Here is a 26,076-nt window from a genome sequence, read left to right as displayed (position 1 = left end):
CCACGATATTTTCGACGACGATGTTTTTAAACTGCGAAGTTTTTGAACCGCTTTATTTTCGACGACGATATTTTGTACCACGATGTTTTAGAACTGCGATGTTTTCTCCCACGATGTTTTGTAGCACTACATTTTCGCCTTTCGTGGTTTTCTCCGCGACGTTTTCGTCCGCGATGTTTTTGTCGCGATGTCTTCGGCTGTAACCAACTCTCCCATATATATTATACAGTGTTCAATGGATCCGCATTGTCCTCCATTGTACTTTTTTTTTACGAGTACATATTCAAGTAAAAATAATCAACACATATTTTTTAACTTCTTCAAATATTTGATTGTGCGCTACGTGAAATGAATCTAGATTAAACAAAATGCTTATGTTTAGGTTTCAGAGTCGAAGCAGAATACTGGAGGCTGATGGGGGAACGAATTTTCAAGACAACAAAATTTTGTCAGTACTACAACTTTAGGCAAATTTTAAACACACTTACCATGTAGAACTTTCTAAACGATAAATTTAAAAAGAATTTTATAGCAGTCATATTGCTTGGAAAAACGAGAACCTTAAAATGAACACAACAGTGTAATTTCTTATTATAAAATATGAGCTTATTTCTTTGCATGGGTAAATAACTGCTTGGATCGTACAAAAATGATAGACACAATGGCTCTCATAACGAAACTATTACACTATGCGAAGGGAAAACAAATGAAATATACACAAGGGGGCGTGAGCTACTCAGAATGCCTAGATGACGTTGGCCGCAAGCGAAACTGTTTACGTCAGCGCCCGTCCCTTTCGCCGTCGTCATTGAGAGCGTGGACAGCAATGATGGAAGGTGTCACGATCACGATAAGCGTTGGACAGCGTGATTCATATGGAAGGAAGGGATACAGGGTAATGAGATGCATCGTCGCATGGTGTCGTTGTGCGGGACCAAAGCACCCTCAAGGCGTACCGTATCCCGTTTTGATTGGCCAAGTTCACCAGTGGAGACCGCAGCCAAAGGTGTCAGCGTAAGATGACCAGCAACATCGCATACAGCAGCAAATGTGGCAACCGTGTCGGATTTGATCATAGCGAAAAGAAGCACAGCGTTCAACAAGATGCAGGAAGAGACTGAGCTTGCACAAGGAACATTGCAGGCGATTGTGCATGGTTATTTGGAGATGACAAATGTGTGTTCAAAGTGGGTGGACCACGATTCAAGACATCGGACTACGCCTTGCTTGACAACATGAAGGATGCAGGCAGGGGCCAACATGTTTAATTTTCTGCAGAATTGCGTGCAATTGTCCATAGGTGGTGCACCAACACCCCGCAGACTGGTTTACCAAAGCCCTTTGGGACCTCCCAGCTAGATGGCAGAAGTGTATTGACATGGGCAGGGATTATTTCATTTTTTTTTTTTTTTTTTGTTGTTGTTGTTGTTGTTGTTGTTAATAAATTGTATTCCGCTCTCATTTGTGTCATTCATTTCTGTATAACCTAAATATGGTGGCAGAGAACAGGATGCATCCATACAGCTTAAAGAATTAAATTTCATATTTTTACGCATAAAAGTCGGTATAAATAGATAAACAGTTAGATAAATGATATTTTTTTCTGAACTGGCTTCTGTTTCTGCAGAAGAGCGTCATTATTGCATTGATTTATTGGTTATATAAAACCAACAAATCAATGCAATAACCGTCTTAACCTTATAGGATCAAGCCTGAATTTGGCTTTGAACCATTATACCGGCATTAACACATGGATTTTTTTTTAACGTGCAAAATTAATTATTTTCATTTAAACTGTTGAGCCGTGAGGTAATACATATTCCATCTTTCTGTTCTCTTTTTTAGAGAGTGTACAGGTGACGCATCAGAATCTGCAATCTTAAAGTGCATGGAATTAGCTGTAGGTGACGTAGCAGGTTATAGGAGACGGAATCCCAAAGTTTGTGAAATTCCTTTCAACTCCACTAATAAGTATCATGTAAGTATCAATTTAATTAATTTCTTTTATTTTCAAGTTTACTCTTTTTTCCCCTAATGGATAAAGCCATTTTTTTATCATACATTGTGCATAGGTTGATTTATTCTGAAGTACGTAAAACTATCTGTATTCTGCAGATTGTTACAGCTGCTTTGACAGACGTACTACACAGAGAATTTTAAGAGTTCTTTAAAACTTAGCACTGAACAGATTTAGTTTTACTTCAGATTGGTGATATTACTATAGGAGCCTCTTAATAAAAACTTTTACTATTAATTTATTTTTAAACGTGCTTTATGTGATATTAGAAACTTTTTTAGAGGAAATATTCGTGAGTGGAGAAACTTCAAATGGTTATTGGAGTTGATCTTGAAAGTGATGATGTTTGGTGTTATGCAATTAGAGTTGATCTTGAAGGTGATGATGTCTGGTGTTACACAGAAGCAAACATTTTTATTTCAGGCATTATTATATGAAAACACAAATTGTCATGTAAGCTATAACAGAGCGGAAATGGGTGAATCATAATCTATATAACAGAGACAAATGATTACGTTCTGTTTCTTTGTGCATTATCAGAACACTTTTCTATAGTTCGTAGTTTGAATTAACAATTGTAATAATAACCTCGGATTCATCAATTTTTATCATTTAAAAATTTCTACTGTTTGAGAATCTTAATATAATGTACTTCGTAATATTCTATATACGCCTTTTCAACCCAGTTATAGTTAGCCTATTATTAATGTCACGTATTTATAACAGAATAAGAAGGCAAAGGGAAACTATTAAAAACAAACTTCAAATGCGTTTAGTTTGGTCGACAGAGTTATTCTTATTAAAGCATAAAAATATGAGCTAATCAATCAAATTTATTTACCCACTCCTGCTAATTAAAGTAACTTTGAGACAACCCTTTACACTCAACTTCATGCGAGGCAAAAGAAGCAGATTTATCAAAAGTTTTCCACGGAAGAACATTAAAGGCCCGAAGCCTTGTTAACCTGTACCCAGTTTAAGGAAGGCTGACTTCCTCAGCAGCTCACTAAGCATAGGAGGAGATTAAGTATTAGACTGGTTCGCCGCGCAGCGTATCCAAAGGATGGTAAATGGAACACGATTCGGGTATACTATGTCTCCAGAGCCAAGAATGCCAGAGTAGAGATCTTAGCCAGTACAATAAACGACCTTACCCCGGGGGGGGGGCAAGAATAAGCTAGAATCTTTCTGCCGAAACTTAAGATTAATTTCCGTTGTTTAGATATTTTCTAGCCATTTTTGAGTCCCTCTATATAGTGTAGGTAATAATTAGTGTCCTTTATAGGTAACAGTTCATGAAACAAGTGACCAAAAGGATCCCAGTTATCTCTTATGCATGAAAGGAGCTCCAGAAAGGATTCTGGAACGTTGTTCAACTATATTCATCAATGGAAAGGATAAAATCTTGGACGAAGAAATGAAGGATGCTTTCAATAATGCGTACCTCGAATTAGGAGGACTTGGTGAAAGAGTTATTGGTGAGATTTGTTAAATATGATTTGTTTCGAACATTTCTCTGCCTGTTTTAGTAGGGAATTTAAGTAATATTCTTAATGTGCTGTTGTAAAAGTTAGTTTTTCATTTTGTAAATATTTTTGTTAAATTATGTATTATTTTTATGAAAGAATCAAAAATCATTATAAGAAAATAACCAAAATTCAGCCCTCTGAATTGCATTGTGCAGTGCATAATTATGCATAATTATTCAAATTAATGAGAAGCTGAGTTGAAGTTTGGTGGCAGAATTTTGTTCTTTCATACTGTAATCCAATCAATAACTCATCGTTTATTGACAAAAATCTTGATAATACAAATAAAAAGTAAAATTAATGAAACATTTTCATGCTGAAAGTAAAATTCATGATATATTTCATTCATTTAGAAGCGGGGACGCGAATTTTGTGTATCTAAATACAGCCAATTAACTTAATTTTTCATTCATTATTAGCCAGTTTATCTAAATACAGCCAGTCTGAAGTAACGATGTTCGTAACTTTTGCTTTTGGAGTAACCAGGGAACACAGTATGGTATAATTTAATTCATTTTAGAAATTGTTTTATTTTATTATAATTATATAAATGCGTGCAGACGATTTTGTATCCCTTGCGCAATAAATAAATTAACAAATTAATGAAAATGACATAAAATAAGATCATCGCATGTAAAAATCGTTTTCTGACTACAAATTTAGTTTAAATTAATAATTTTTCAGTTCTAGAGCATAAAATTACATATTTGGCAATTTTTTTTTAATTTGCCGTTTAGGATTTTGTGATCTTCCTTTACCTTCTGAAAGCTACCCTCATGGTTATCCATTCGACGCAGATGAGCAGAACTTTCCTCTGAACAACTTAAGGTTTGTTGGTCTTATTGCCATGATTGATCCCCCTAGAGCAGCTGTACCTGATGCTGTCGCCAAGTGCAGAAGTGCTGGAATCAAAGTAAGTTTTACTTTATGGCATAATTTTTCCTAAAAATATTTCTGTAATGTATTTTTGTTTATTTTGACGTAATTCTAGTTTTAAATTAGCAAAACCCTCACAGACCTGCAGAATTATGCGACTATAGAAACGTAGTTAAAAAAAAAAAAAAAAAAAAAAAAAAAAAAAAGATTAGTATTTGTTATAAAATCGCTTGTAATATGGCGACCTTTTACAATATCAGAGCTGTTTCAAATGTTATGGTACTTTGTAATTATTACTTTTGAAATTATGCTAAGAATATGAAACTCTAGTCATTTATCAAATAATATTTTGTCTTTCCATTTAAAGAATTTTATGTACTTTTGAAAATTCTTAATCGCCTCAGCTTTTTCCTTCTGGTTTTTCAAGCATTTTAGTGGCGACGTAGCTAAAGCTGCGTTACATTGGTACTTGGTATCGTCTTTTATTCCTGATCGTTGAACAGGCTGGTTGTATGAGTTTTTTGCGGTTTTCCCCCACGTGGAACAAAAATAAATGCAAGATTAATTTTTGCAGTCCTCTATAACAATCTCTCTTCCTTAAGTGTGACTTCCCATAATTAACCCTTTCCGTTACGCTACCTTTTAAAGTTGGAGTTTTGATGATAAAAAAAAGGTAGGCAGTCTAATTAGGCCTAGAGAAGTACACAAGTAAAATTTTGTGAAAATAGCACTTATCGTTTTAATTCTGTGGGTGTGCCCGGAGCGGGTACACTGATTGAATAGAGCTTCGAAAAGAGTGCTGAAAAAAGCCTTGTTGTCAATGAACTGACCGATGAGATGCGGAGAAACAAAGAATACAGACTCTCAGTTGTCCTAGATTATCGGTCTGGGCACGCCTAGGGTTCGCCTTTCGATTTTAGACAAGATTTCAAGGTAAAAATTTTAAACTAATATAGAATAAGGCGATTAGCATACATCCAAAAAATAACATAGAAATTTCTTTTAAAACAATTTTTTATACCCTAAAAAAATCTGGAAGATTTCTTTGAAAAATGAGGGTCTTAAAAACTAAACATGGCTAAAACATATGGACTGGTTCATGTTGAGCTGCCATTTAGTATAAATAAAGATGGTTCAGAGAAACCTATAGTAACCTATAAATCCTTTTTCATTCAATTTTTCTGTGCGTACAGAAGGAAATTTTTAGGTGTGTCCAGACCCGACTCACTGTGCCGCAAAGGATTAAATAATCCAGGTCAATCGTTTTCTGACTCTCAGTAAAATAGAAAGTACATGTAATTCATTTAATGTTTAGTTGCGTAATATATACTTTTTCTAGTTCTAACCATCTAATTAAACTTGATTATTCAAAAAGCATTAGAGTAAATTAAAATGCATGATTGATGACCGGCTCAGTGTTATCAGTTTAAAAGTAATAAATCGAAATGGAAAGGCCTTTAAGATTGTGGTATATTACAATACAATAACTTGCTTTTTTAGGATTTCTTCAAAATTTGTATTCTGTGGTGTAGTGGCCGAAACCGCTACACAAACCCCGGGTTGTGAACTTCAAACTCAAGTTTTGAAATGAACTTCAAACTCAAGTTCTAACAATAACATGAATTTTAATAAGATAAAAACATTAACAGTTGCGATTCTTGACAGTATGGGACTTGGATACATTTAGCCCCGTAATTTCAGAATTTTGTTACAGGAAAAATGCTCTATCGCATTATACACGAGGAATGATCGTTCTAGCAGGCCAACATGCCCATAGCTCCAAACAGGAAAGCTGTTCCCTCTTCTCAGGAAACCACCTTACCTCCCTGTGTTTACTTGCGCTGACTCCCGGGGGGGATGATTCTTTCACTATACGTAACAAAGTGTCCATCTCCTGACCCTGATGAAAAGACTTCTTTTACCTCTTTGTTCACTGGAGTGACCTTCGAGGCTGCAACCGGAATTATTAACAAAGGCGCAGGATTTCACCACTGATATGAAAACTATTGCATTCTAAAAACTCATCCTAGACAAAGAACCTTTATGCTACCTTATCATAATACTATAATTCGTATTATTTTTCAGGCCCTCCAGTGTCCGAGCGGTAAAGTCGCTGAACACTGGAAGTTCGGTCGGAGGTTCGAATCCCACGAACGGGCTGGCTGCATGGGCGCATGTGTAACGCTTATACGAGCCATTTTACCTTAGAAAGCTCTCCGCAAAGGCGTCCTTCCCATTAGGCAAATAGCCCTTGAGGTTTTGCCGTGATCATATAAACAAACATACTGTTTTTCAAAGAAGAAACGGTCGTACATAAACTTGTCACTATATGCTGTGATTCCTAAACAGGTACTATGGAGAAGATTTTCAAAACCAGAGTGCTAAGCTGCATGCTGAGAATTCAAAATGCATTTCGTTGTAACAAAAGTGAAGATATGTGTTTGTTATGTACTAATAAAATTAAAGAATTCTTGGTATAATATCATAAAGAAAGATTTTGCAATTAAGGGAAAGAGGCAACAGAAACATAACTAATGGGTTCAAAAGTCCAAAAGTTCCTCTCCTCTTTTGAAGGATAATCTGTGGTGTTTGGTACCAACAGTCACAGGTAATAAAATTGTATATACAGTGTACTCTCGATTATCCGGCCTAATGCCGGGGAAGCAAGTCACGGATAATCCGTCAATTTTCATGCATATTGCATGTGTTTATTTCTTTAAAAAAATCAATAATTTTACTTTGAGAACGTTTAAATATTTATCGAATTTCACTGAAGTGTTATATCATTGTATTCGAATCCCCTGTGGTCGACGAAGTCCAATATATAGTTTCTACGTCATTGCTGTTACGGAACTAATTGTCAGTAATTTCTTCGCTTGTATTTTCAATATCATTTCAGTCTCAGTATTTTTGCCTCTTCTGTTCTTGTGACATTTGAAATGATATCCGCATCGCTCAAGCATTGAAATCTCGACTCAATCGAATCATTCTTCGATGTTTTCCCGATCGATATTTGCGCACAACAAGGCAAAATGATAAGAAGTAAAATTTCCATTGATCAACCGAAACGATACCTTTGACTATGCACATGGCAGAACGAAATGTACGAAGTAATCGTTGAAACTAAATTTAAAGACGCAGTTCGGCGGTTTTTTAGAGCATGCTCCGAGTTGTTCGTTTTGTTTTTTTATACACTTTTTTGTGTATCTTTAAGTGTTGCATGCGTGGCCGAAGCCGCGCGTGGATAATCCGCAGTCGGATAATCAAGAGTACATTGCAACTAAAATTAGAACATAAATTTAAATTGTTAATCCCTTATTCAGTACAGCAGTTGTTTTATGTCTTGAATCTACTGTAAATAACTCAGTGATACGGGTATATATTATGCGTATTTTGCGGAATTTTTTTTCATTGAAAAAAAAAACGGTTGCGAAAAATGTATGATTTACAATAGTATATTCTTTGGGTTATTGGATGCTGCCCAGAACACATTAAACAAAACAAAACCTTCAACCGTCCATTTTCCATATCGTGTTCATCAGCAGGTCTGGTGCGTGCCACTGTGAGAAATGTAGCACGCTGAACCCCATGTTTTATATTAATATTTGACGGTAACCTGAAATGAAAACATCGGTGTTTATTTATTTTAGAGATGTATAGTTTATTGCCTTTATTGCATGCGACTCTGAATAAATTGAATGTCAGACAGGTGGATCTGACATCCAATTTATTCAGAGTCGCCTGCATTGATGCGATAAACTACTTATCTATAAAATAACGTATCTGAATGAAACCTGCAAAGAGAAATGAATGAATACATTAACATTAGGGCGAAAAGGGAGTTTCTCTACCGTAGAGTTTCCTCTACAGATCGATTCTTCTCGAAGAGAAAATATATTATGTATTTGATCATAGGCATGCTATAAATAATCAGAGATGTATAGATTTTCAGTTAAATTACCTTTATATAATACAGAAATTTAATTTTTCTGAAAAGGAATGCTACAATTTTGAGTTTTACTGGAAACACAAGGTGGTTTTCAGAACATTCAGCTCAAAGATATGTTACAGTACTGCTGGAACAACGTTCTTGAAACATTTAAAAAATTGATATGTTTTAAACTATTGCATGGCGTAGGGCGAACAGAATCATACTTAAACTGCGAAATGGCTGTTGGTATTATAGTTCCAAAGATCCTATATGTAAATCTTGAGTAATGGATTTATATCTTAAGTAATGTAATATTATCAAGGACTTGAAATCCAAATTCCTTCATGCTATGATTTATTTGTCTAATTAAAAAAAATAGAGAAAAAAAAAGAAAGAAAGAAGCTGCTTGTGATTAATAAAGTATTTTAATATGAGAAACAAGTGAAATACTATAGGAAAATTTTCTTTTTGTAATTGATAATTTTTTTCGTGAATGCGCACATGAGTGCATTTGATATAATAGGTTTCATTTCCAGTCGCGTATCCAGAAATTAATTTGGGGGAGGGGGGACATATCGTCATTGCTATGAATGAAGCAATTTCATTTGTTTAGATTTACCACTTGATATAAAAACTAAAGAATACGCTGTATCAATCTTATTTCTCCCAATTAAAACCGTTCAAGGGTTAATATAATTTTTATCAAATTATAAAAATTTCACAAATAAGGAACATTTAAAAAAAATAATAAGTATACTCTAAGAACAAAAATTCCTATTTAACAGAATCGGTGAAATCCAACATTATTGAAAAACTGATACCACTTAATGGTTGGAAAAAAAAAAAAAAAAAGTTTAAAAAGGTGCGAGGAGTACAATGAAAAATTCAGGACTTATTAGTTTTTACAAAGTTTTTAAAATTCTCCTTTTGTTTTAATTAATAATTTTCTTTATTTTTCTTTGTTAAAACATTTAAAACTTCTTCACTTATAGATATATTTTTAATGTGTATAACAAAGAGCTCATTTAAACGCATTTCAGATGTACTGTTTCTTAAGTAGTTTTTAATATTTCATAGTTGAAAATGATCTTTCAGCAATACATGTTGTAACAGGCAAGGCGACTAAAATGTTTAAAAGTTTATGGATATTCGGAGCAGTATCTATATTGCAGTCTTGTAATGTTTCCATAGCAATTAATCTAGTCTATTGTGCTAGTAATTTCTTTTTTCCGTAGCTGATATTTTGCAGTCAAAACGCTAATACTACAACCTGACAAATCGGAAGAAAATGTTTTCGACAGTATTTCTAATTTATTTTCATCTGCAGATATGAGGTTCAGGTCATTCTCCGGTATGATTAAAATATTTAATAAATTCATAACTGCTTTGTGAATCTTTCTTTAAGATGTAAAATTACACCATCCAAAAATTTATTAAAAATCGTTATCCTAAAATAAGATTCAGTTGATTCTGCTGAAATATTAGAATGATGAGTTGTTGTTTTGCTAGTTAAAAAGTCTTTATCTTAAAATAAAGTTTGATTAAATAAATTAAGCATTCAAACAATTTTCGAGTTTTCTGCTGAAAATATTCAACTTTGATAAATTCCCACCAGAGGCCGAGAGGTAAAATCGCTGAACACGGCTAGTTCTGACCTAGGTCTCTTCTAGGCGAATGGGCTGGCTGCATGGTTGTTCTCGTGTTTTTCCCCATGTGTAACGTATATACGAACCAACCGTAGAAAATCTTAATCGAACGCATATCTTCTCATAGGCAGATAGACCAGCGTGCTTTGCCATGATCAACCAAACCAAAATAACTTTAATAAATATGTTTATTGCTATCTCTCGTTATGAATCTATAGTGTACAGTGAGAAAAGTCAGATTTTGTAAAATACTTTTTAATGAATGTTTATATTGCAAAAATACATTTCTTGTGAAACTGTTAGAATATTTTGTCAATGTGGTTTAACATATCAGTCAAACTGAAAGCAAGTTAAGGTTTTGTTGAGAATAGAGCATTTAATTGATGTTATGTGCAGATTTAGTGACATCATTGTTTTGTTGTATTATTATGTTTTATGCATCTGGCATCACTGTTATGTCTGTCATTCTTAAGTTTTTATGTAATCAATAAGACGTACGTAAAGTTTCTTTAATTTTTTTTTTTTTCTTATTAATGTCCGAAATTCATTTAGCCATCACTCTGTTTCATTAATTTTATAACAGGTTATGGGTTTTAGCGACGTTTAACTGCGCAAATAAAGTAACGATGGCTATGTTAACGTATTTGAATCGTGTATTTTTGATTTTCGGTTTTGATTTCAACACTTCCACCTGAACAGTGTGTAGGTAGACGCTACAGTGTACCGATAGCTTTTTTTTTTCTTGCGTATTTCCTGGTGATGACGACGTAATATGGAAGCTAAACATTTTGTTCAGTGTACCAAACTGGAAGGTTTATCCAACTGGACTGATCGGAAATTTGAAATAAATACTTTGTTTGTGCTCAACGACTGTGCGGGCATCTTCGATAATTCCCTTGTCGAGCCAAAAGCGCCGGCAGAAGGCGCGAATGAAAAGACGATATGCGAGTACAGCGAAGCCGCAAAGGCGTATGCAAAGGCGAATACGAAAGCTGCTGTGATCATTCTCACAAATGTATCACCGAATGTGTTAAATTTGATCCGTATGCATGGTTGTTCTGCACTAGCTGTAGGAAATGAGTTGTTAAGTAATTTTGAGAAGGTGTCAAGCGTGCAATTGGGGTCTCTTCTGCAACAGTTTTTCACCTTTCGGATTGAGAAAGACGAAAGTGTAATGCAATCACTCGCACGTTTACGTACACTGTGGGTGGATCTTCAACGTGAGCAAGCGTTGAGCGGCGAAGAAAGGTTGCCGCAGAACTTGTTAACACCACGAATCTAATCTATTCTTCCTGACGACGAATATCTCGAGTTCAAATCACAGTGGGTGGTGTATTGAGAATACGGCAAAGCACAATAGGGCTGTCTGCCTAAGGGCCTTCGTGGAGGACTTTTTAAGGGAAACTGGCTCGTATACACGTTACATATGGTGAAAACCACGAAAACACTCATGCAGCCAGCCCGTTCGCGGGATTCGAATCTCGGACCGAACTACCAGTGTTCAGCGATTTTACCGCTCGGCCGCTAAACATCACAGTGGGACTCAATGCCAAAGACGGAAAAGTCACCTCGAACAGATCAACATGCGGCTGCAAAGAAGAAATCACGAGCTTAGAAATAAAAGTACTATAACATTCGTGGCAAATGCTAATTATGACGCAAAACATAGTGAAAAGAAATAGAAGAAGGGAGGTAAAAAACCTCAGACGGTCGGCCAACCCCAACCCTTGACAACAAATAATGCGAAAACGATGAACAGTCGTAGTAAGACCGGTGATGGTGTGAAAGGTTTCAAAGGCATATGTTTTCTTTGTAATAAACCCGGGCACATTGGTAAATTTTGCCCAAATTTCCGTGACATGCCAACCACGACGAATGGCAAAACAGAAACCTTTGCAAATACTCAAATGCAGTGCGTTTGCTTATCAAGAAGATGATTGTGGCCGAAATGTGTGGCTTAAAAACGTTAGAGCTACACACATTACAAATTCAGCCGAGTATTTCAAGACGTACCGTCACTTTAACAAACAAGCAGAAATCACAGTTGGTAACAAACAGACAATACCAGCATATAGCTGCGGGTACACTGATATGTGCGCGACGGTTGGAAACGTACAAAAATCTATTGAGCTCACTGATGTACTGTACGCACCAGAAATTGGAAAAAATTTGTTATCAGCCTCGAAGGCAGTGAAACGAGGAATCTCGAACTTTGGTGATTCAGACGATATGATTTGTCATTTCTTTCGCAAGGAGACCCCAGATAATATACTTTTAGAGGACCCATGTTCATCAAATGGACTCTTTGAACTACGTGCAAAACTAGTCAAGCCATAAGGGGGTTCTGCTGCTGTAGCCTACTTGATTGACAACGAAATGACAACTCCTTTTTTATCACTTTGTCATCCACGACTTGGGCCTCAAGGAATACAATACGTGAAACAGTACCTGCACCAAAATGGTATAGATTTCATCGACAATGGACTATTTTGTGAGACATATGCGTATGGTAAACAAAGTCGACGAACATTTAAACCAAAACGATTCAAAACAAAAGAGTATGGTTAAATAATACGTGCAGACTTACTCGAATCACCAGTCTTATTAAGAGGTGGAAAAGAAGTACATGTTAGTGATTAAGGACGATTACTCTAAGTTTCGACATGTAGAATTTCTGAGACATAAAGACGAGGCTGTGGATAAAATCAAGCAGATTCTTGTTCTGACCTACAAAGATGGTATAAATGTAAGAGAACTGATCACAGACGGTGCTCGTGAGTTTGACAATGGTAAATTGGTGAAACTGACTGATGATGCAGACATCAAGCTGCGAATCACTATGCCATATACACCAGAACAAAACGAATTGGTTGAAAGAGAGAATCGCACAATAATGAATGCAGTTCGCACTATGATCAAGGATGCAGGCCTACCACAGTTCCTATGGGCAGAAGCAGCGTTACAGCTGTCTATGTTCTCAATCGAGTCGGACCAAGTAAGACCACGAGAAAATATCCGTTTGAGGAATGGTTTGGACGCAAGCCGGCAATCAACAGAATTCGAGTTTTTGGATCAGCTGCATTTGTACATGTACCAAATGTCAACTGAGGTAAATAAGATGACAAGGCTATAAAGGGCTATTTGGTTGGTTATTGTGATGACGATGGGTATCGCATTTTCATACCATCAAGGAATGATACAGTTGAAAGTGCCAATGTAGTGTTCAATGAACAGCAAATCGGTCCTACTTCACAAATTTCAGAAACAGCATCTAATACCGGTTTAACAAGCGGTATGAAGTTTATCTTCGAGGATATACACGATGATGCAGACACACAGGTGACGGAAGACGTGGGCACCATGCCTTTACCATTATGGTTAATTGGTATTGCACCATTGCTTAGAGAGCCCCTACATGGTAATTGGGGGCCTACGTAGGCGGCTTGCATCAACCGTAGAGACCCAGCATCTAATGCCCTACAGCCAGCTGTCCCTAGTGATAATTTATTGAAAATTTTGATATTATCATACTGTGAGATACATATAGTTATACAACAGCATACATATACAGTCTTACACCTATAAAACAATGAAATACATATACATATATACAATAGTATGGTGTGTTTAAATTTACATGAGAATTTTGACAATAATTTTTCTGGTTTTAGTACATCTATAAAGTATACACCTTATAGTAAAGTAATAAATATATAGTATAAATAATATAACATAAAAGTAGTGTAGTACAGTCAAAAGTCGTTAATCCGGACTCGTCGGGACTTCGGCGATTCCGGATTATAGATCATCAGTTTAAATCTCGTAAGATGGCATGCACAAATTCTAAAATTAAAAATATGAAACCGTATTTTAGGAAATAAAGAACAATTATGATCTAAAGGTTATCAAAATTTACAAAAAAAGAAGCTTAATATTTATTTGTTTACTTTATTAAACATTTTTCTTTTAATGTAAGTTGTTTCGTTTTATGTGATACTACTTTCTCTTTAATTCTATAAACAGACATAATTTTTTGTTCAGTTACAAAGTTCCGCTGTTCAAGTCCCGTAATTGATGTGCCGAGAATACCGACTAACTTGTCAATCGAAATTTTTTCGTTTTCACTAACCTCTCTGTCACCTTCTTCATGTCTTTATCCATTTTTCGCAGCAATTCCACTTTTTGTTTGACGGACATCGAGACATACTTTCGTTTTGTAGATCCTTTGGGAGCTCCAGAATCGGAAATTGACATAATCGAAAGTTCAAGTTTACTTTTATAAAATTGCTCTTACAATCTGCAAAAAATAATAAGCTGTATCCAATTCGAAGATTAAGGAATAACGCAAACATCAACATTAACTGAAATAGATAATTGTATAATTTTAGCTTATACCGTCCGTTATACGTTAAACGCTCACGCGAAAACGTATTCTGCACTTGCGCACACGCATATGCGCGTGCGCGTAAAGGTCTTACGCGCACGCGTAAACGCCTATGCGCATGTGTCAACGCGGCGCATGCGCAGAAAGTTTTTAGCTTTGTGGTCCGGATTATAGATCATTCCGGATTATGAGTGTCCAAATTAACGACTTTTGACTGTAAAATAATAAACATATAAGGTATGTATGTATACATAATTTAACTAAATGTTTTGATATTTTTCTTAATTTTTAAATATATTTTAAATATAGTTTTTAATGTTCGTAAAATTCATGAGTTCATAGTTCATGAGTATAATTTTAAAAGTAAGTTTCATGAGTATAAGGTCATGTATTTCATAAATTCATATAGTAAATGATGTTCCTTATGGTGATCACACGAAAGTTCATTTTGGTTGAAGTTCGTATTCATAAAGTTCATAACGATGAGTAAAACTTCGTATTCATAAAGTTCATAACGATGAGTAAAAAATTTCATACTGATGAGTAGGCCATATATACTTCATGGTAGACTATATAGAGTTCGTTAAGATTCTTGATAGACTTTATAGAGATCATAAATTTCGTATTGACACTGTTTAGATTCAGTTGCATTTCAGAGGTAAGTATACTTTCAAAGCGGTATCACTTTGTGGATATGCATTTAATAATTTGGATTGACTAGGTTGTTTGGCATAGATCAGTTCCCAGATCAAACAATTTTCCCGTAGTGCTGGGGGTGTCCACCTCCCCACAGATGCACATATCTGAGTTTGTAGTGGCGTGCTTTTTGAAATACACAGGGAATGGGCATGACCTGTGATAAACGTATCAAATGTGAATTGGTAATAAGGCGGGCTTCGTCTATGTAAGTAATGTGGTAGTAGGTAATGCGTCCTGTGTCGTTGGTGTCCCACTCTTCTTGCCATTTCGTATTTGCAGTCAATGTCAGACACATTTTAAGATAGGATATTGGCCAAGGTAATATCACTGGCGTCAATATTCATGGCAGCGATCTTTCGTAAGATCTCCTTCCTCATTGCCTGTGTTTCCTGTCTGAGCTTTTGTCCATTCCAAACGTACGTGGAAGTGGCTGATGAGGCATAGATCTTTCTGGATGGACTTCATGAGAGGGAAAGTATGACCTGGATTGAGCAATGCGTGGAGTACCGAAAGGCTATCCGTGACTATAGTGCTATTGGATAAATTTGTTCGACGGATGTATTTAATGGCCTGTGTTATTGCAGCTGCTTCTCCTTGAAAAACACTATTGTTGCTATGTAAATGACCTTTACAGTGATGTATTTTTGAGTTACAATTATAGACTGCAAAGGTGCAGCCTACGCTTTCGTTAATTTTGGAACCATCTGTAAAAATGACAGTATCTGTAGTTGTAATAGAACTTATTATCTGTTTCAAGCTGATATTAAGGCCCATTCCTTGGAGAGCTGGATGTGTCTTAAGACGATTGTATGGTTGTTCGTAGTCCATTGGTTGAACGGTTTTCTAATCGAAACTGGCATTTCTGTATAGGAGCTTGGCCTGCTGCTTTACAGCTTCTTGTTCAACTCTGATGTGCAAGGGAAAAATACCAGTGACGACCTGAAGTGCAGTATTTGAAGTTGTCCTGTAGGCTTTGGAGATATAGAAGAGGAAAGGTCTTTGGACGTTTTGCAGGTATTTAATTTTGCGAACTATCATTGGTTGAGCCCAGATGGCCGCACCGTACGTTACTATTTTTTCATTCAATAACTGTTGTATATAGTATTTTTTGAATGTGGGGATTCAAACCCCACTGATAGCCTTGCATCTGACGCATTCTGTTGGCAATTAGGGCTGTTCTCTTCTTTGTTTCCATGATATGTGCTATCTAATTAAGTTTCTCATCGAACGTAAGGCCTAAATATTTAAGTTGTCTGACAATTTTGATTCTGTGTTCATTCATAACGATCCTTGATCTGCGAGCTAGTGATCCGCTTTTTTTTTTTTTTTTTTGTATAAGTAGAATTTAAGATTTGTTATTTGCTATTTGAAGTTTAATTGTAGAGCATAAGTCATAGAACTGTTCACATATTTCTGTGGAGTTGCGCTGCAATTCGTCTCGTGTTTTACCTCGAACAACAAACGCAGCGTCATCAGCGTAGACGAAGTGTCTCGTATGTATTGGCCAGGTGGCTGTAAGAACTTTATTAAAAGTCAAGTTCCAGAGATCAGGGCCCGCGCAGTAACCCTGTGGGCAGCCCCTTGTGCGTGTATTTATTATTGTGCGTGTATTTAAGTGAGCGATCTTCTAGATAGTTCTTAAATGTACTGAAGAGATTACTGGGGCAGCGCGCTTCTCGGAGAGCCTGTAGAATTGCCGGCCACCACAAGGTGTTAAACGCACTCTTCAGATCGATACTGAATAGTGCTGTGTAGTAGCCGGAGTTCCTGTTGGTCATGATTGCATCTCTGACATCGATGAGAGCATGTAAAAGTCAATTTACCAATTCTGAAGCCATACTGTTTGTTAAAAACGATCCTTTGACCAATTCATTTTTTTCGGTTCGTTTCCATCCACTTATGAATGTTATTAGTCAACTCTATTTACAGAAAATAAACTGGGACACTTATGAAGGTTTAACAATAACGAGCTATATTTTTAATTTTGTAAATACACATTATCTTTTCACAAAGTATTGTTTTTATTCACAATTGCATCAAACGCACACGTACATTGCACCTTTCAGTTCTTAACAACAACAACAACAAAAAACTCCACTCTCCGAATACAGAAAAATTAATTAATAATTTTTTTCCCATGAGCATGCCGTCCTTCTCGCATCAAGCATGCTTCTTCTTCTCGTTGCCATATTTTTTCTCTCTTCTTTCAGCTATAAGTCGTTGGCTTAACTGTTCTTCCGGCAGGCTTGGTCGGTAGCATCGCCTTACCGAGTATGTGCATGACACTGTTGATCGCTGATGAAGTTTTTTCTATGAAGATGGTGTTTAAGTCTATTGACTATAAGCTTTTCATATACCTTGTCTAATGCTGAAAGAAGACAAATAGGACAGTAGGAATCTGGGAGCGCTGGATCCCTATTCTTTAAGAAAAGGACCACTTGACCAATCTTAAATGCTTGAGGAAAGGTACCAGTGCTTAGTAATTTGTTGAAGTATTTTCACCAAAAGTAGATATTAGAGAGGACAATGACTTGACAGTGCTAATGATATTGTAGTCTATATCATATGGGCCCGGTGCTTTCTTTGTTGGAAGATGTTTTACAATTTGTTGTATTTATGGCATGGTGAAGGCTGCATCCTGGGTTGTGAAGATGGAGGTGGGAGCGTTTCTAGTTTGTGTATGTATTGGGGTGTCTTCCGATCGATCGCCTGTGGTGAAGATAGCTTCTAGAATTGCTCTGAGCATGAACTCTGTAGTGCAGTCTTGACTTTGTGCAGGCGGTTGCAGATGGAGAGAGCTGGCTTAAATATTTTATTGGTGGAAATTTTGTGGTGTAGACCATGAATTTCTGTATTCTCTGTACAAAACTTTCTCTAAGAGCTTATTTTGGCATAAATCATCATGCGTTTATATCGGGCATGTTCTCTTTGATAGGTTTCTAGGAGTCTGTTGGATGTTCCTTGCCGTCGGGTTTGTTTAAGCTTTTGTCACAAAGATATACGCTTCTGTTGTTGTACACGTAAATCTTTATTACACCAATTTAGGACCTGCAATTTTTTAGTCTGTCTTTGTGGAAGAAGATTATTACAGGTGTTCTGTATAGTTGTCAATAGCACATTTGAGAAATTCTCAAGGTCTGTTGATTTTATGCAGTTGTTGAGTTTAAATTCGAGAAACTTAAGTGGGCTATTAATATTTCATGTGAGAGCTTGAATCTTTCTTCCAGGAAGACCGTAACGTTTGATGATTGTAGTAGTAGTCATTTTCTCAAGCTGGAAATTATTATAATTTTGATCGGAGAGACTAATTTCATCTTCCACAGTCCAGTTCTGTAAATAAGATGTAGTTGTTGTGATGTGGAAAGATCAGGCCAGCCTTTCGCAAATATTCGATCGAAGGTAGGAGGGGCATTTGTAGTGTTACGTATTACGTAATTCCTTGAGGAGAGGTAGTCTTCTAAGAACTGGCCTTTTGGATCTGTTATGCTGTATCCCCAATTGGTGTTATGGGCGTTAAAATCTCCAGTTATTAATTGTATAAATAATGCGATAAAGGCGGGTGACGGTGTCTAAGAAGTGCTGCGTAGGCTCCAGGGACGCTGTGGATGGGGAATAAATAGAGATAAACATTGTAGTAAGGCCACCTACATCAAGCAGGACTGCAACTTGGTCCCTTTCGGCGCGAAAGAGAGATGGTGTCTAGTTTGGATTGCAGCATACAATCACCGACTGTGGATGCTGTAACGGATCTACCTTCTGATATATAGTCCATTGTAGTGGAAAACCTGTGACCTTTTCATATTTCATGAAAGGTTCTTGAAGAAATAAAATATCTGCATTGTAGGTGATGACATGTGCAGTAGCAGCCTGGTCCTTTTGGAGGTTAATCTGTAAGCAGCGAGTGGCAGGAGGTTCCGCTGTGAGGGCTATATTGATTATGGCCTTATTTGAGGGATGTGCTTGTAGCTGAGAATTATTGTTGGTTGAAATCGAAACATTATTGTTTGTTCCAGTGGAAACATTATTGTTTGTTGCCGTGGAAAAATGAGCACAATTAATTATCCGCAGCTTATTCATAGTAAAGAATTCTTCTGTAAGGATATAACGTATGGAGTTTTGTATTTAATTGTATACTAGAACTGATATGAGGGTAAATTAGGCTTCTTCTGTGTAAGCAATTTTGGTTCAGACTTTCTGAGTGGCCCACCAGCGGCCGAGCGGTAAAGACGCTGAAAACTGGTAGTTCGAATCCCGCGAACGGGCTGGCTGCATGGGCGTTCTCGTGGTTTTCCCCATGTGTAACGTATATACGAGCCAGTTTCCCTTAGAAAGTCCTCCACGAAGGCATCTTTCCCTTAAGGCAGATAGCCCTTGTGTGCTTTGCCATAACTGAATAATCCAATCAGACATTTTGAATTTCTCGTTGATATGTAGGGCAGGTATAAGCATAGGCTGGGTGATAAATGTTGAAACTTGTATTACTGGCGTCATTAGTTAATTTGCAAGTTATACATAGAGAATTATCAGCTTGACGATGTGATTTTCTCCCGAGAAGGCGCAATAATGTCTATGTTTACAAACTTTCGGAAGAATGTTAGAAATCATGGCAAATGAAGCACCTCCGGACGTCGTAGAATTCAGGCTTCTCGAGCCACTGTGGAAGGTACCGTCAGTGGTGAGTATTTGAAATGCTTTCGGAGAGCATTCAACAATTCACTTAATTCCGTGATTTTGCTTATCATATATTTTAAAGATAGGTTTGATGTCTTGGGTATATATTGGAAAATTGTCCGTTCTTAGGCTTATGATGTCGTTTTCTGTTGTATTACTTGCTAGATTATTAATCGCACACTTTGGAGTTCTTCTTGTAGGCATTTTAAAATTAACTACGCTGTTTATTTTCTCATTTTTTCCCAGAACCGAGTTAATTTTATAGATATCTTCCTTTGATGTACATGTGACAGCAATCCCTCCTTTTTCATATGTGAAATCTTTTTAATTGCAGATTTGAGATCGGTTTAAATTTCTCTAGTTTTTCTTGTAGTTGGTGTTTGGTGTATTTAATTATGGCAAAGCACACTAGGGCTATCTGCCTAAGAGGAGGGATGCCTTCGTGGAGGACTTTCTAAAGGAAACTGGCTCGTATACACGTTACACATGGGGAAAACCATGAAAATGCCCATGCAGCCAGCCCGTTCGCGGGATTCGAACCTCGGACCGAACTACCAGTGTTCAGCGACTTTATCGCTCGGCCGCTGGTGGGCTTTTCTTGTAGTTGCTGGTTGGACAGCATGTCCAACAATGTCTTTTGGAAGTATGATTAGGGTAGGATCTTGTTTTGGTTTTGGATTATCCGTAAATCTCGGAACATCTGCATAGGATTTGGAAGCTGTGACATGCTCATGATTGCAGCATTTAGGTAATGGTGGTAAATTATTAAGTGCATGAAGATTTGAAGTTATCGAAGGTATGCCTTGATTATGAACTGAAATATTAACATGTCTGTCATATCCTGCGAAGAATTACGAACGAATGGTGTTGAAATATTATCTCGAAAATTTGAAATAGGAACTGAATTATTCAAATGTTGATCTAAGTGGTTTGAGGTATTGATATGGCTGTTATCTTGAATATCATTGCAACAGAAAGGTGAAGTAGCTGCATCATTATAATATCTTGATGGAGGGGTATTAGAGGTTCTGCAGAATTTGAAGTTTTCAGCATTATCTTGAGATGTTGTCAATAACGGTAGATAACTTGATGTGTCAATTCGTTCATTAATTTTAATAGAAGCTTCCATTGATGTATCTTTAAGGAAGTCAATTAGGGGTTTAATTTCTTCGAATAATGCAGTTGTACGATTTTTTGCCACTTCTCTGTGATGTAAGAAGAATGCATATACATTTATCATATGCCTTTTGAATCTTGATTCTAAAACCAACTGTACAACATTCATTGCTTCACTATTCTGTTGTTCCATATTTATCATAGTTTCACTGTGATTAGATGATTGATGTTCAGGCAACGTTACGTCTATTCTTTGGATGTGAGTTTCGGGGTCCATAAGCTGAGAAGAATTAGTTTCTGTAAGATCCTTTAAGGATACGCTTGAAATGCATGATCTTGACATCATTTTATATTTGAGAATATTAGTCAGAATGTTTTATAATTCAGAATATAAAGTAAATAAAGTACAATAAAGTTGCAAAATGATGTCTTATTTCCTAATTGAGGGAAATAGTGATGTTACCGCATTTTGAAATCCAGATATTATGCTGAATAAGAATGTGAAAATTTTATTCAGATAGATCAATTAGGAACCGAGTTAGAAGTATTTTTATATTGTTGAACACAATTTGTAGTCAATATTTTGAAGGCAAGAAATCTTTTATTCCGTTGTTGTTCTTTATACTTAAAATTTAAGCTGATCTATTGTTGTAAAACAAAGTATGTTTATATATTAATACTCAGTCTTAAGCATGACGCCAAGGCAATGATGGAAACATTAAGTTTAATATTTTGAGGCTATAAGTATCATAAAATCAATGTGATAAAATAATATTGTATATTATATGGCATATAACAATATAAAGTTTCTTATATTAAAATGTTAAGATTTATTTAATAAATTTAGATCATTTATTTATTTATATTTTTAGCATGTGCAATCTTAAGTAAGAGCATGAGGATGGAAAATGGTGTTTTTATGAATTCAAATATTAAAAATAATTATGAGAATATTGTAAATTTGAAGGTATTTCAAGAAATATAATAAATTTTGAAATTAAACCTATTTCACATGAAAGATACAAATTTTCTCTATAAGATTATTACAAATATTAAATATTTTAAATAAGATCCTCTGAAATTTTAGATAAGTTTTGAATTACATCAGTTAATATATACCAGGGGTGGCCAAACTGCGGCTTGCGAGCCGTATGAGGCTCTTTGAAGGATGATTTGTGGCTCTCTATAAATGTACCAGAGTTCCCTTTTCATTTTTGTCTTATTATATTTTCAAAAATTATCGTTCTATATGTGTTTCAAAATGTCTTTTAAATTACTGACAACAAATATGAAAGACTAAGTGCAACGTTGTAACAAATTTCTTTTCCGTCCAAGTTAAGAATGGTATGACTCATCAAAAACTGCGCGAACGAACATAAACAGTGGCATAACAGTTACCGTTAGTCGGATTTTCTTTGGAAAACAGCTATCATCGCACCGATCCTAAAACCAGGAAAGGATCCCACCCTGGCCACATCGTACAGGCCGATAAGCTTATTATCGACCTTAAGTAAAATAGCTAAAGCTGTCATACTGAAGAGAGTACAAGATTTCAGTAAAATAGCTGAAGCTGTCATACTGAAGAGAGTACAAGATTTCAGTAAAATAGCTGAAGCTGTCATACTGAAGAGAGTACAAGACTTCCTAAAAGACAATAACATCCTCATCCCTCAACAGTATGGGTTCCGGAGTAATCATTCCACCACGCACCAACTCTATCATGTCACCCTAATGATAGCACAGTGATTCAAGAAAAGACTCATCTGTTATTCCATCACCTCAGTTTCATTTTCAGAAGAAGTTGATTGGTGTAAAAACGGTCAATAATTAAAGGTTAACCTACACTCCTTAAAAGTGAAATTGCAACACCAAGAAAGAAAGCTCGTAGCGTCATGCAAATTTCAGGACGTTCAGGAGGAGTTGTGAGATGGATATGCGAATGATTAAGAAAACAGACACATAAAATCAATATAAACCAATTTATTTAGTATCTAATGTGCCTATCTCGGGCAGTGATACAGGCCGCCATCTGGCGAGCATGCTATGAATGAGTTCATTGATGGCTGCCTGAGGCAGCCTTTGCCAAGCTACATCCGCTGCTGTACGCAGTTCCAGGGTTTGCGGTCGTGGTCTTCGGTTAATGTCACGTCTATTGATATTCTGCAGGTGTTTGATGGGATTCAGATCTGGAGAGGCTCCCGGCTAGGGTAGGATGTCAAATACGGTCAGGCATGTTAAGAGTATGCCGTGCGGCATGCGGACTGGCATTGTCTTGCTGGAATACCGTGTTGGGGGCGCCCTGCAACCCAGAGCATAACAACAGGCTCCAGTAAGACGTAGTGGTCCGCTGTCAAACTGCCGTTAATGTGTACCAGGGGCGTCTTGTGATCAAATATTATACCACCTCAAACCTTTATTCCCGGTACAGGACCGGTATGACGCTAGTGGAAATGGGCTGTTTCGTAGCGTTCGCTGGGTCGCCGCCATATCCGTCGGTGGCCATCATTCCTCCACAGACAGAAAGAGATACATCCGTGAACAAAACCCGATGCCATTCGATAGTCCACGTACTATGACGATGACACTGCACCAGGCGTCTAGTCTTGTGTTCAGCAGTCAGTGGTATTTTTGTGCCTGGTTCTCGTGAACGTCTGTTGCAAATAGTTTGGGTGGACACAGATCCATCTGCTTCTGGAGGCAACCGGCTTCGGATGTCGTGGCGTGGAGAAAGGGTCTCCAATAGTTGACCGCCGAATACGCCGGTCTATGCGCTCTGACGTGCACCTGTGCGCACCGCTTTCTCTTCGACGTGCACGCACACCTTCCTGAATTCATTGTGTGACATAACGTTGGATGGTACTCACATTGTGCCCAATACCGTAGCTATTCTGCGCAGCGACAAACCAAGCTCATGGAGTTCGATAATACGTTCACGTTCCCCGGTCGTTAACTGATGGTATTGAGCTGATTGAGCTCGCCGACGTCTCAGAAACATTTTCTATGCTTTTTCTAAAGTCTCCAATGCTCCGTAAACCTTCAGATGCTGTTTATGAGAAGAGAAAATGGCTGACTTTTATAGCCCGCATATGTGTACCACGTGATCCAATACGTACGCAACTTTTATCATTTGCATATCCACCTCACAACTCTCCCTCCTGCAATTTGCATGACGCTACGCGCATTCTTTCTTGGTGTTCAAATTTCACTTTTGAGGAGTGTATATGAACAATGACTGTTTTCATGGTCGAAGGAGGCTGTTGAGAATCAAGCATTTAATTGATGTTATGTGCAGTTTTAGTCGCATCATTGTTTTGTTGTATTATTATGTTTATGCATCTGTCATCACTGTTATTTCTGTCATTCTAAAGTTTTGTGTAAACAATAAGACGTACGCACAGTTTTTATTATTATTATTATTATTATTTATTTATTTTTTTTCTTTGCTTATTAAAATCTGAAATTCATTTAGCCATCACTCCGTTTCGTTAATTTTATAACAGGTTTCTTGTCAACAAACATGAATGTTTTGTTAGGAAAGTAGAAATAAATAAATTTTCGTTACCTATTTCCCAGCTGGACACTTATTCATAATTTAAATTTAAGTCTGCGAAAATTATCCATAAAGCTTCGTCAGATAGGTAATTGAATTTTCTTGAACCCTTTCACCTTAACAACAGTTTTTTTAAGTGAATGACCTTAATTCTTGTCTGGTTCTTGCCGTTGCTTTCAAAATTCTCATATCATTACTTCACATTTCATTACTGTTTTCCTCAACAGATAACTCAATGCTCGTTGTTGCTTTGCTTTCCATGTAAAATCGTTTGCTTCTCCAAATGCTGCAATACCCCCATCCCTTTCTGAAAAGATATCTACTGATCCTCCTTGAAATCTATAGAGTTTTTTTTTTCCTCCCCCAGACTCGGGGCTGCCTTAATGTGTCTTTTCTTCTAATTTTAAAATCTATAAGCTATCTAAAATTAAATAAAGACAAAAGTGTGCATAAGCTTTCTTGTTGTGTACCATGGAAATAGTCTTTGGTTAGACAAACTTTGCTAAAATGTTGTCTCATGTTTTCTTACAAATGTACGCTTTATCAGCGAAATGTGATAAAGCAAACACTGTGTGTTGTTGGTTAAATGTCCTGTCGGCTTATGGTTCTGACTGAGTGTCCAACTTTCAAACCAGATGTATTTATGGTGTAGAGTCATTAGGCTGTGTGAAGCAGGATCTTGAAAAATGAGCACAGCCTTCACCAGGATTCGAACCTGGCCCTCTCGAATACGCGCCGAGTATGCCTCCAGTTACACCACAAAGGCATGCTGGAAATAGGGAGAAAATACATTCGGTAATTTTTTATTTGTATTGTCAGACGCACTGTGACTATTTGATCGCTTGTTATGAAATTCTAAATGTTAAAAATTGTTATATTATAAAAAAAGATTTATTTATGTATTCATTTTATTTAAAAATGAAAACCTGAGGCTTTACTGCATTGAATAACTATATTTTAAATGTGTCTTTCGTTTAAATCGCATAACCTTAGTTGCTGAATTTGAGCTGGGAGGCGGTTATAGAATAGTACAATAGAACCTATATTAAACAGGGTTTCTGTCACTGAGCTGGCTATAAATTCAACGAAATAATTGGAAAAATGTTCTAACATTAGAAAGAGTGCAGCAATATCAGTATCATTTCACTAATAATTAATCTTGTAGCCTTTCTCATCAGGATGGAGCATCAGGGGTTTGTGCATAGTTTGCATGTGATGAAAGCAAATCTGACAACTACACTGGTTATCATTAATTAAGGAAAAAAATCACAAGAATGATGATTACTCAAATAGTTACATGTGAAATTTAATGAAACTGACCCACAGTGTACAACACATAGTAACGTATAAAATAGCTTGAAAAGAAATTACCAGACGCTTATGGTGTTACAGAAATTAGCATAAATATAAAATGAACAATTCGGATGTGGTATAGGAGAATTACCTTCAATATGGAGTATGATCTCCCCTATAAACAATAGAGCACATGCAGCGATGTATCATGCTGTCAATTATGCGGTCTATCAGTTCTGTGTGAAGTGAGAGCCACTGCTCTTGTAAAGTATTTGCAAGTGTGGTAAGGGTCTGAAGAGGAGGATTAAGAGCAACTATACGTCTCCTTAGAGCATCTCAAACATGCTCGATAGGATTCAGGTTC

The 26,076-nt window shown here is 36.6% G+C and overlaps 1 protein-coding gene across 2 annotated transcripts in view; it reads left to right on the top strand.

Moving 5' to 3' along the window:
- Positions 1-26,076, top strand: part of LOC118185457 (sodium/potassium-transporting ATPase subunit alpha-like) — a 364,057-nt gene that overhangs the window by 273,183 nt on the left and 64,798 nt on the right. For both annotated transcript variants that reach the window (XM_085825310.1, XM_085825309.1), the window contains exons 10-12: positions 1,846-1,978; positions 3,303-3,495; positions 4,284-4,459. In XM_085825310.1, the coding sequence (XP_085681436.1) occupies positions 1,846-1,978; positions 3,303-3,495; positions 4,284-4,459 (502 nt within the window). The remainder of the gene's footprint in view (positions 1-1,845; positions 1,979-3,302; positions 3,496-4,283; positions 4,460-26,076) is intronic.

This window comes from Stegodyphus dumicola, chromosome 10 (genome assembly GCF_044657685.1).
Source record: "Stegodyphus dumicola isolate Sdum_Otavi_A_Nest chromosome 10, ASM4465768v1".
Taxonomy (NCBI): domain Eukaryota; kingdom Metazoa; phylum Arthropoda; class Arachnida; order Araneae; family Eresidae; genus Stegodyphus; species Stegodyphus dumicola.
Note: the sequence above shows the minus strand (reverse complement) of the source record. Positions and strands in the feature narration are given on the sequence as shown.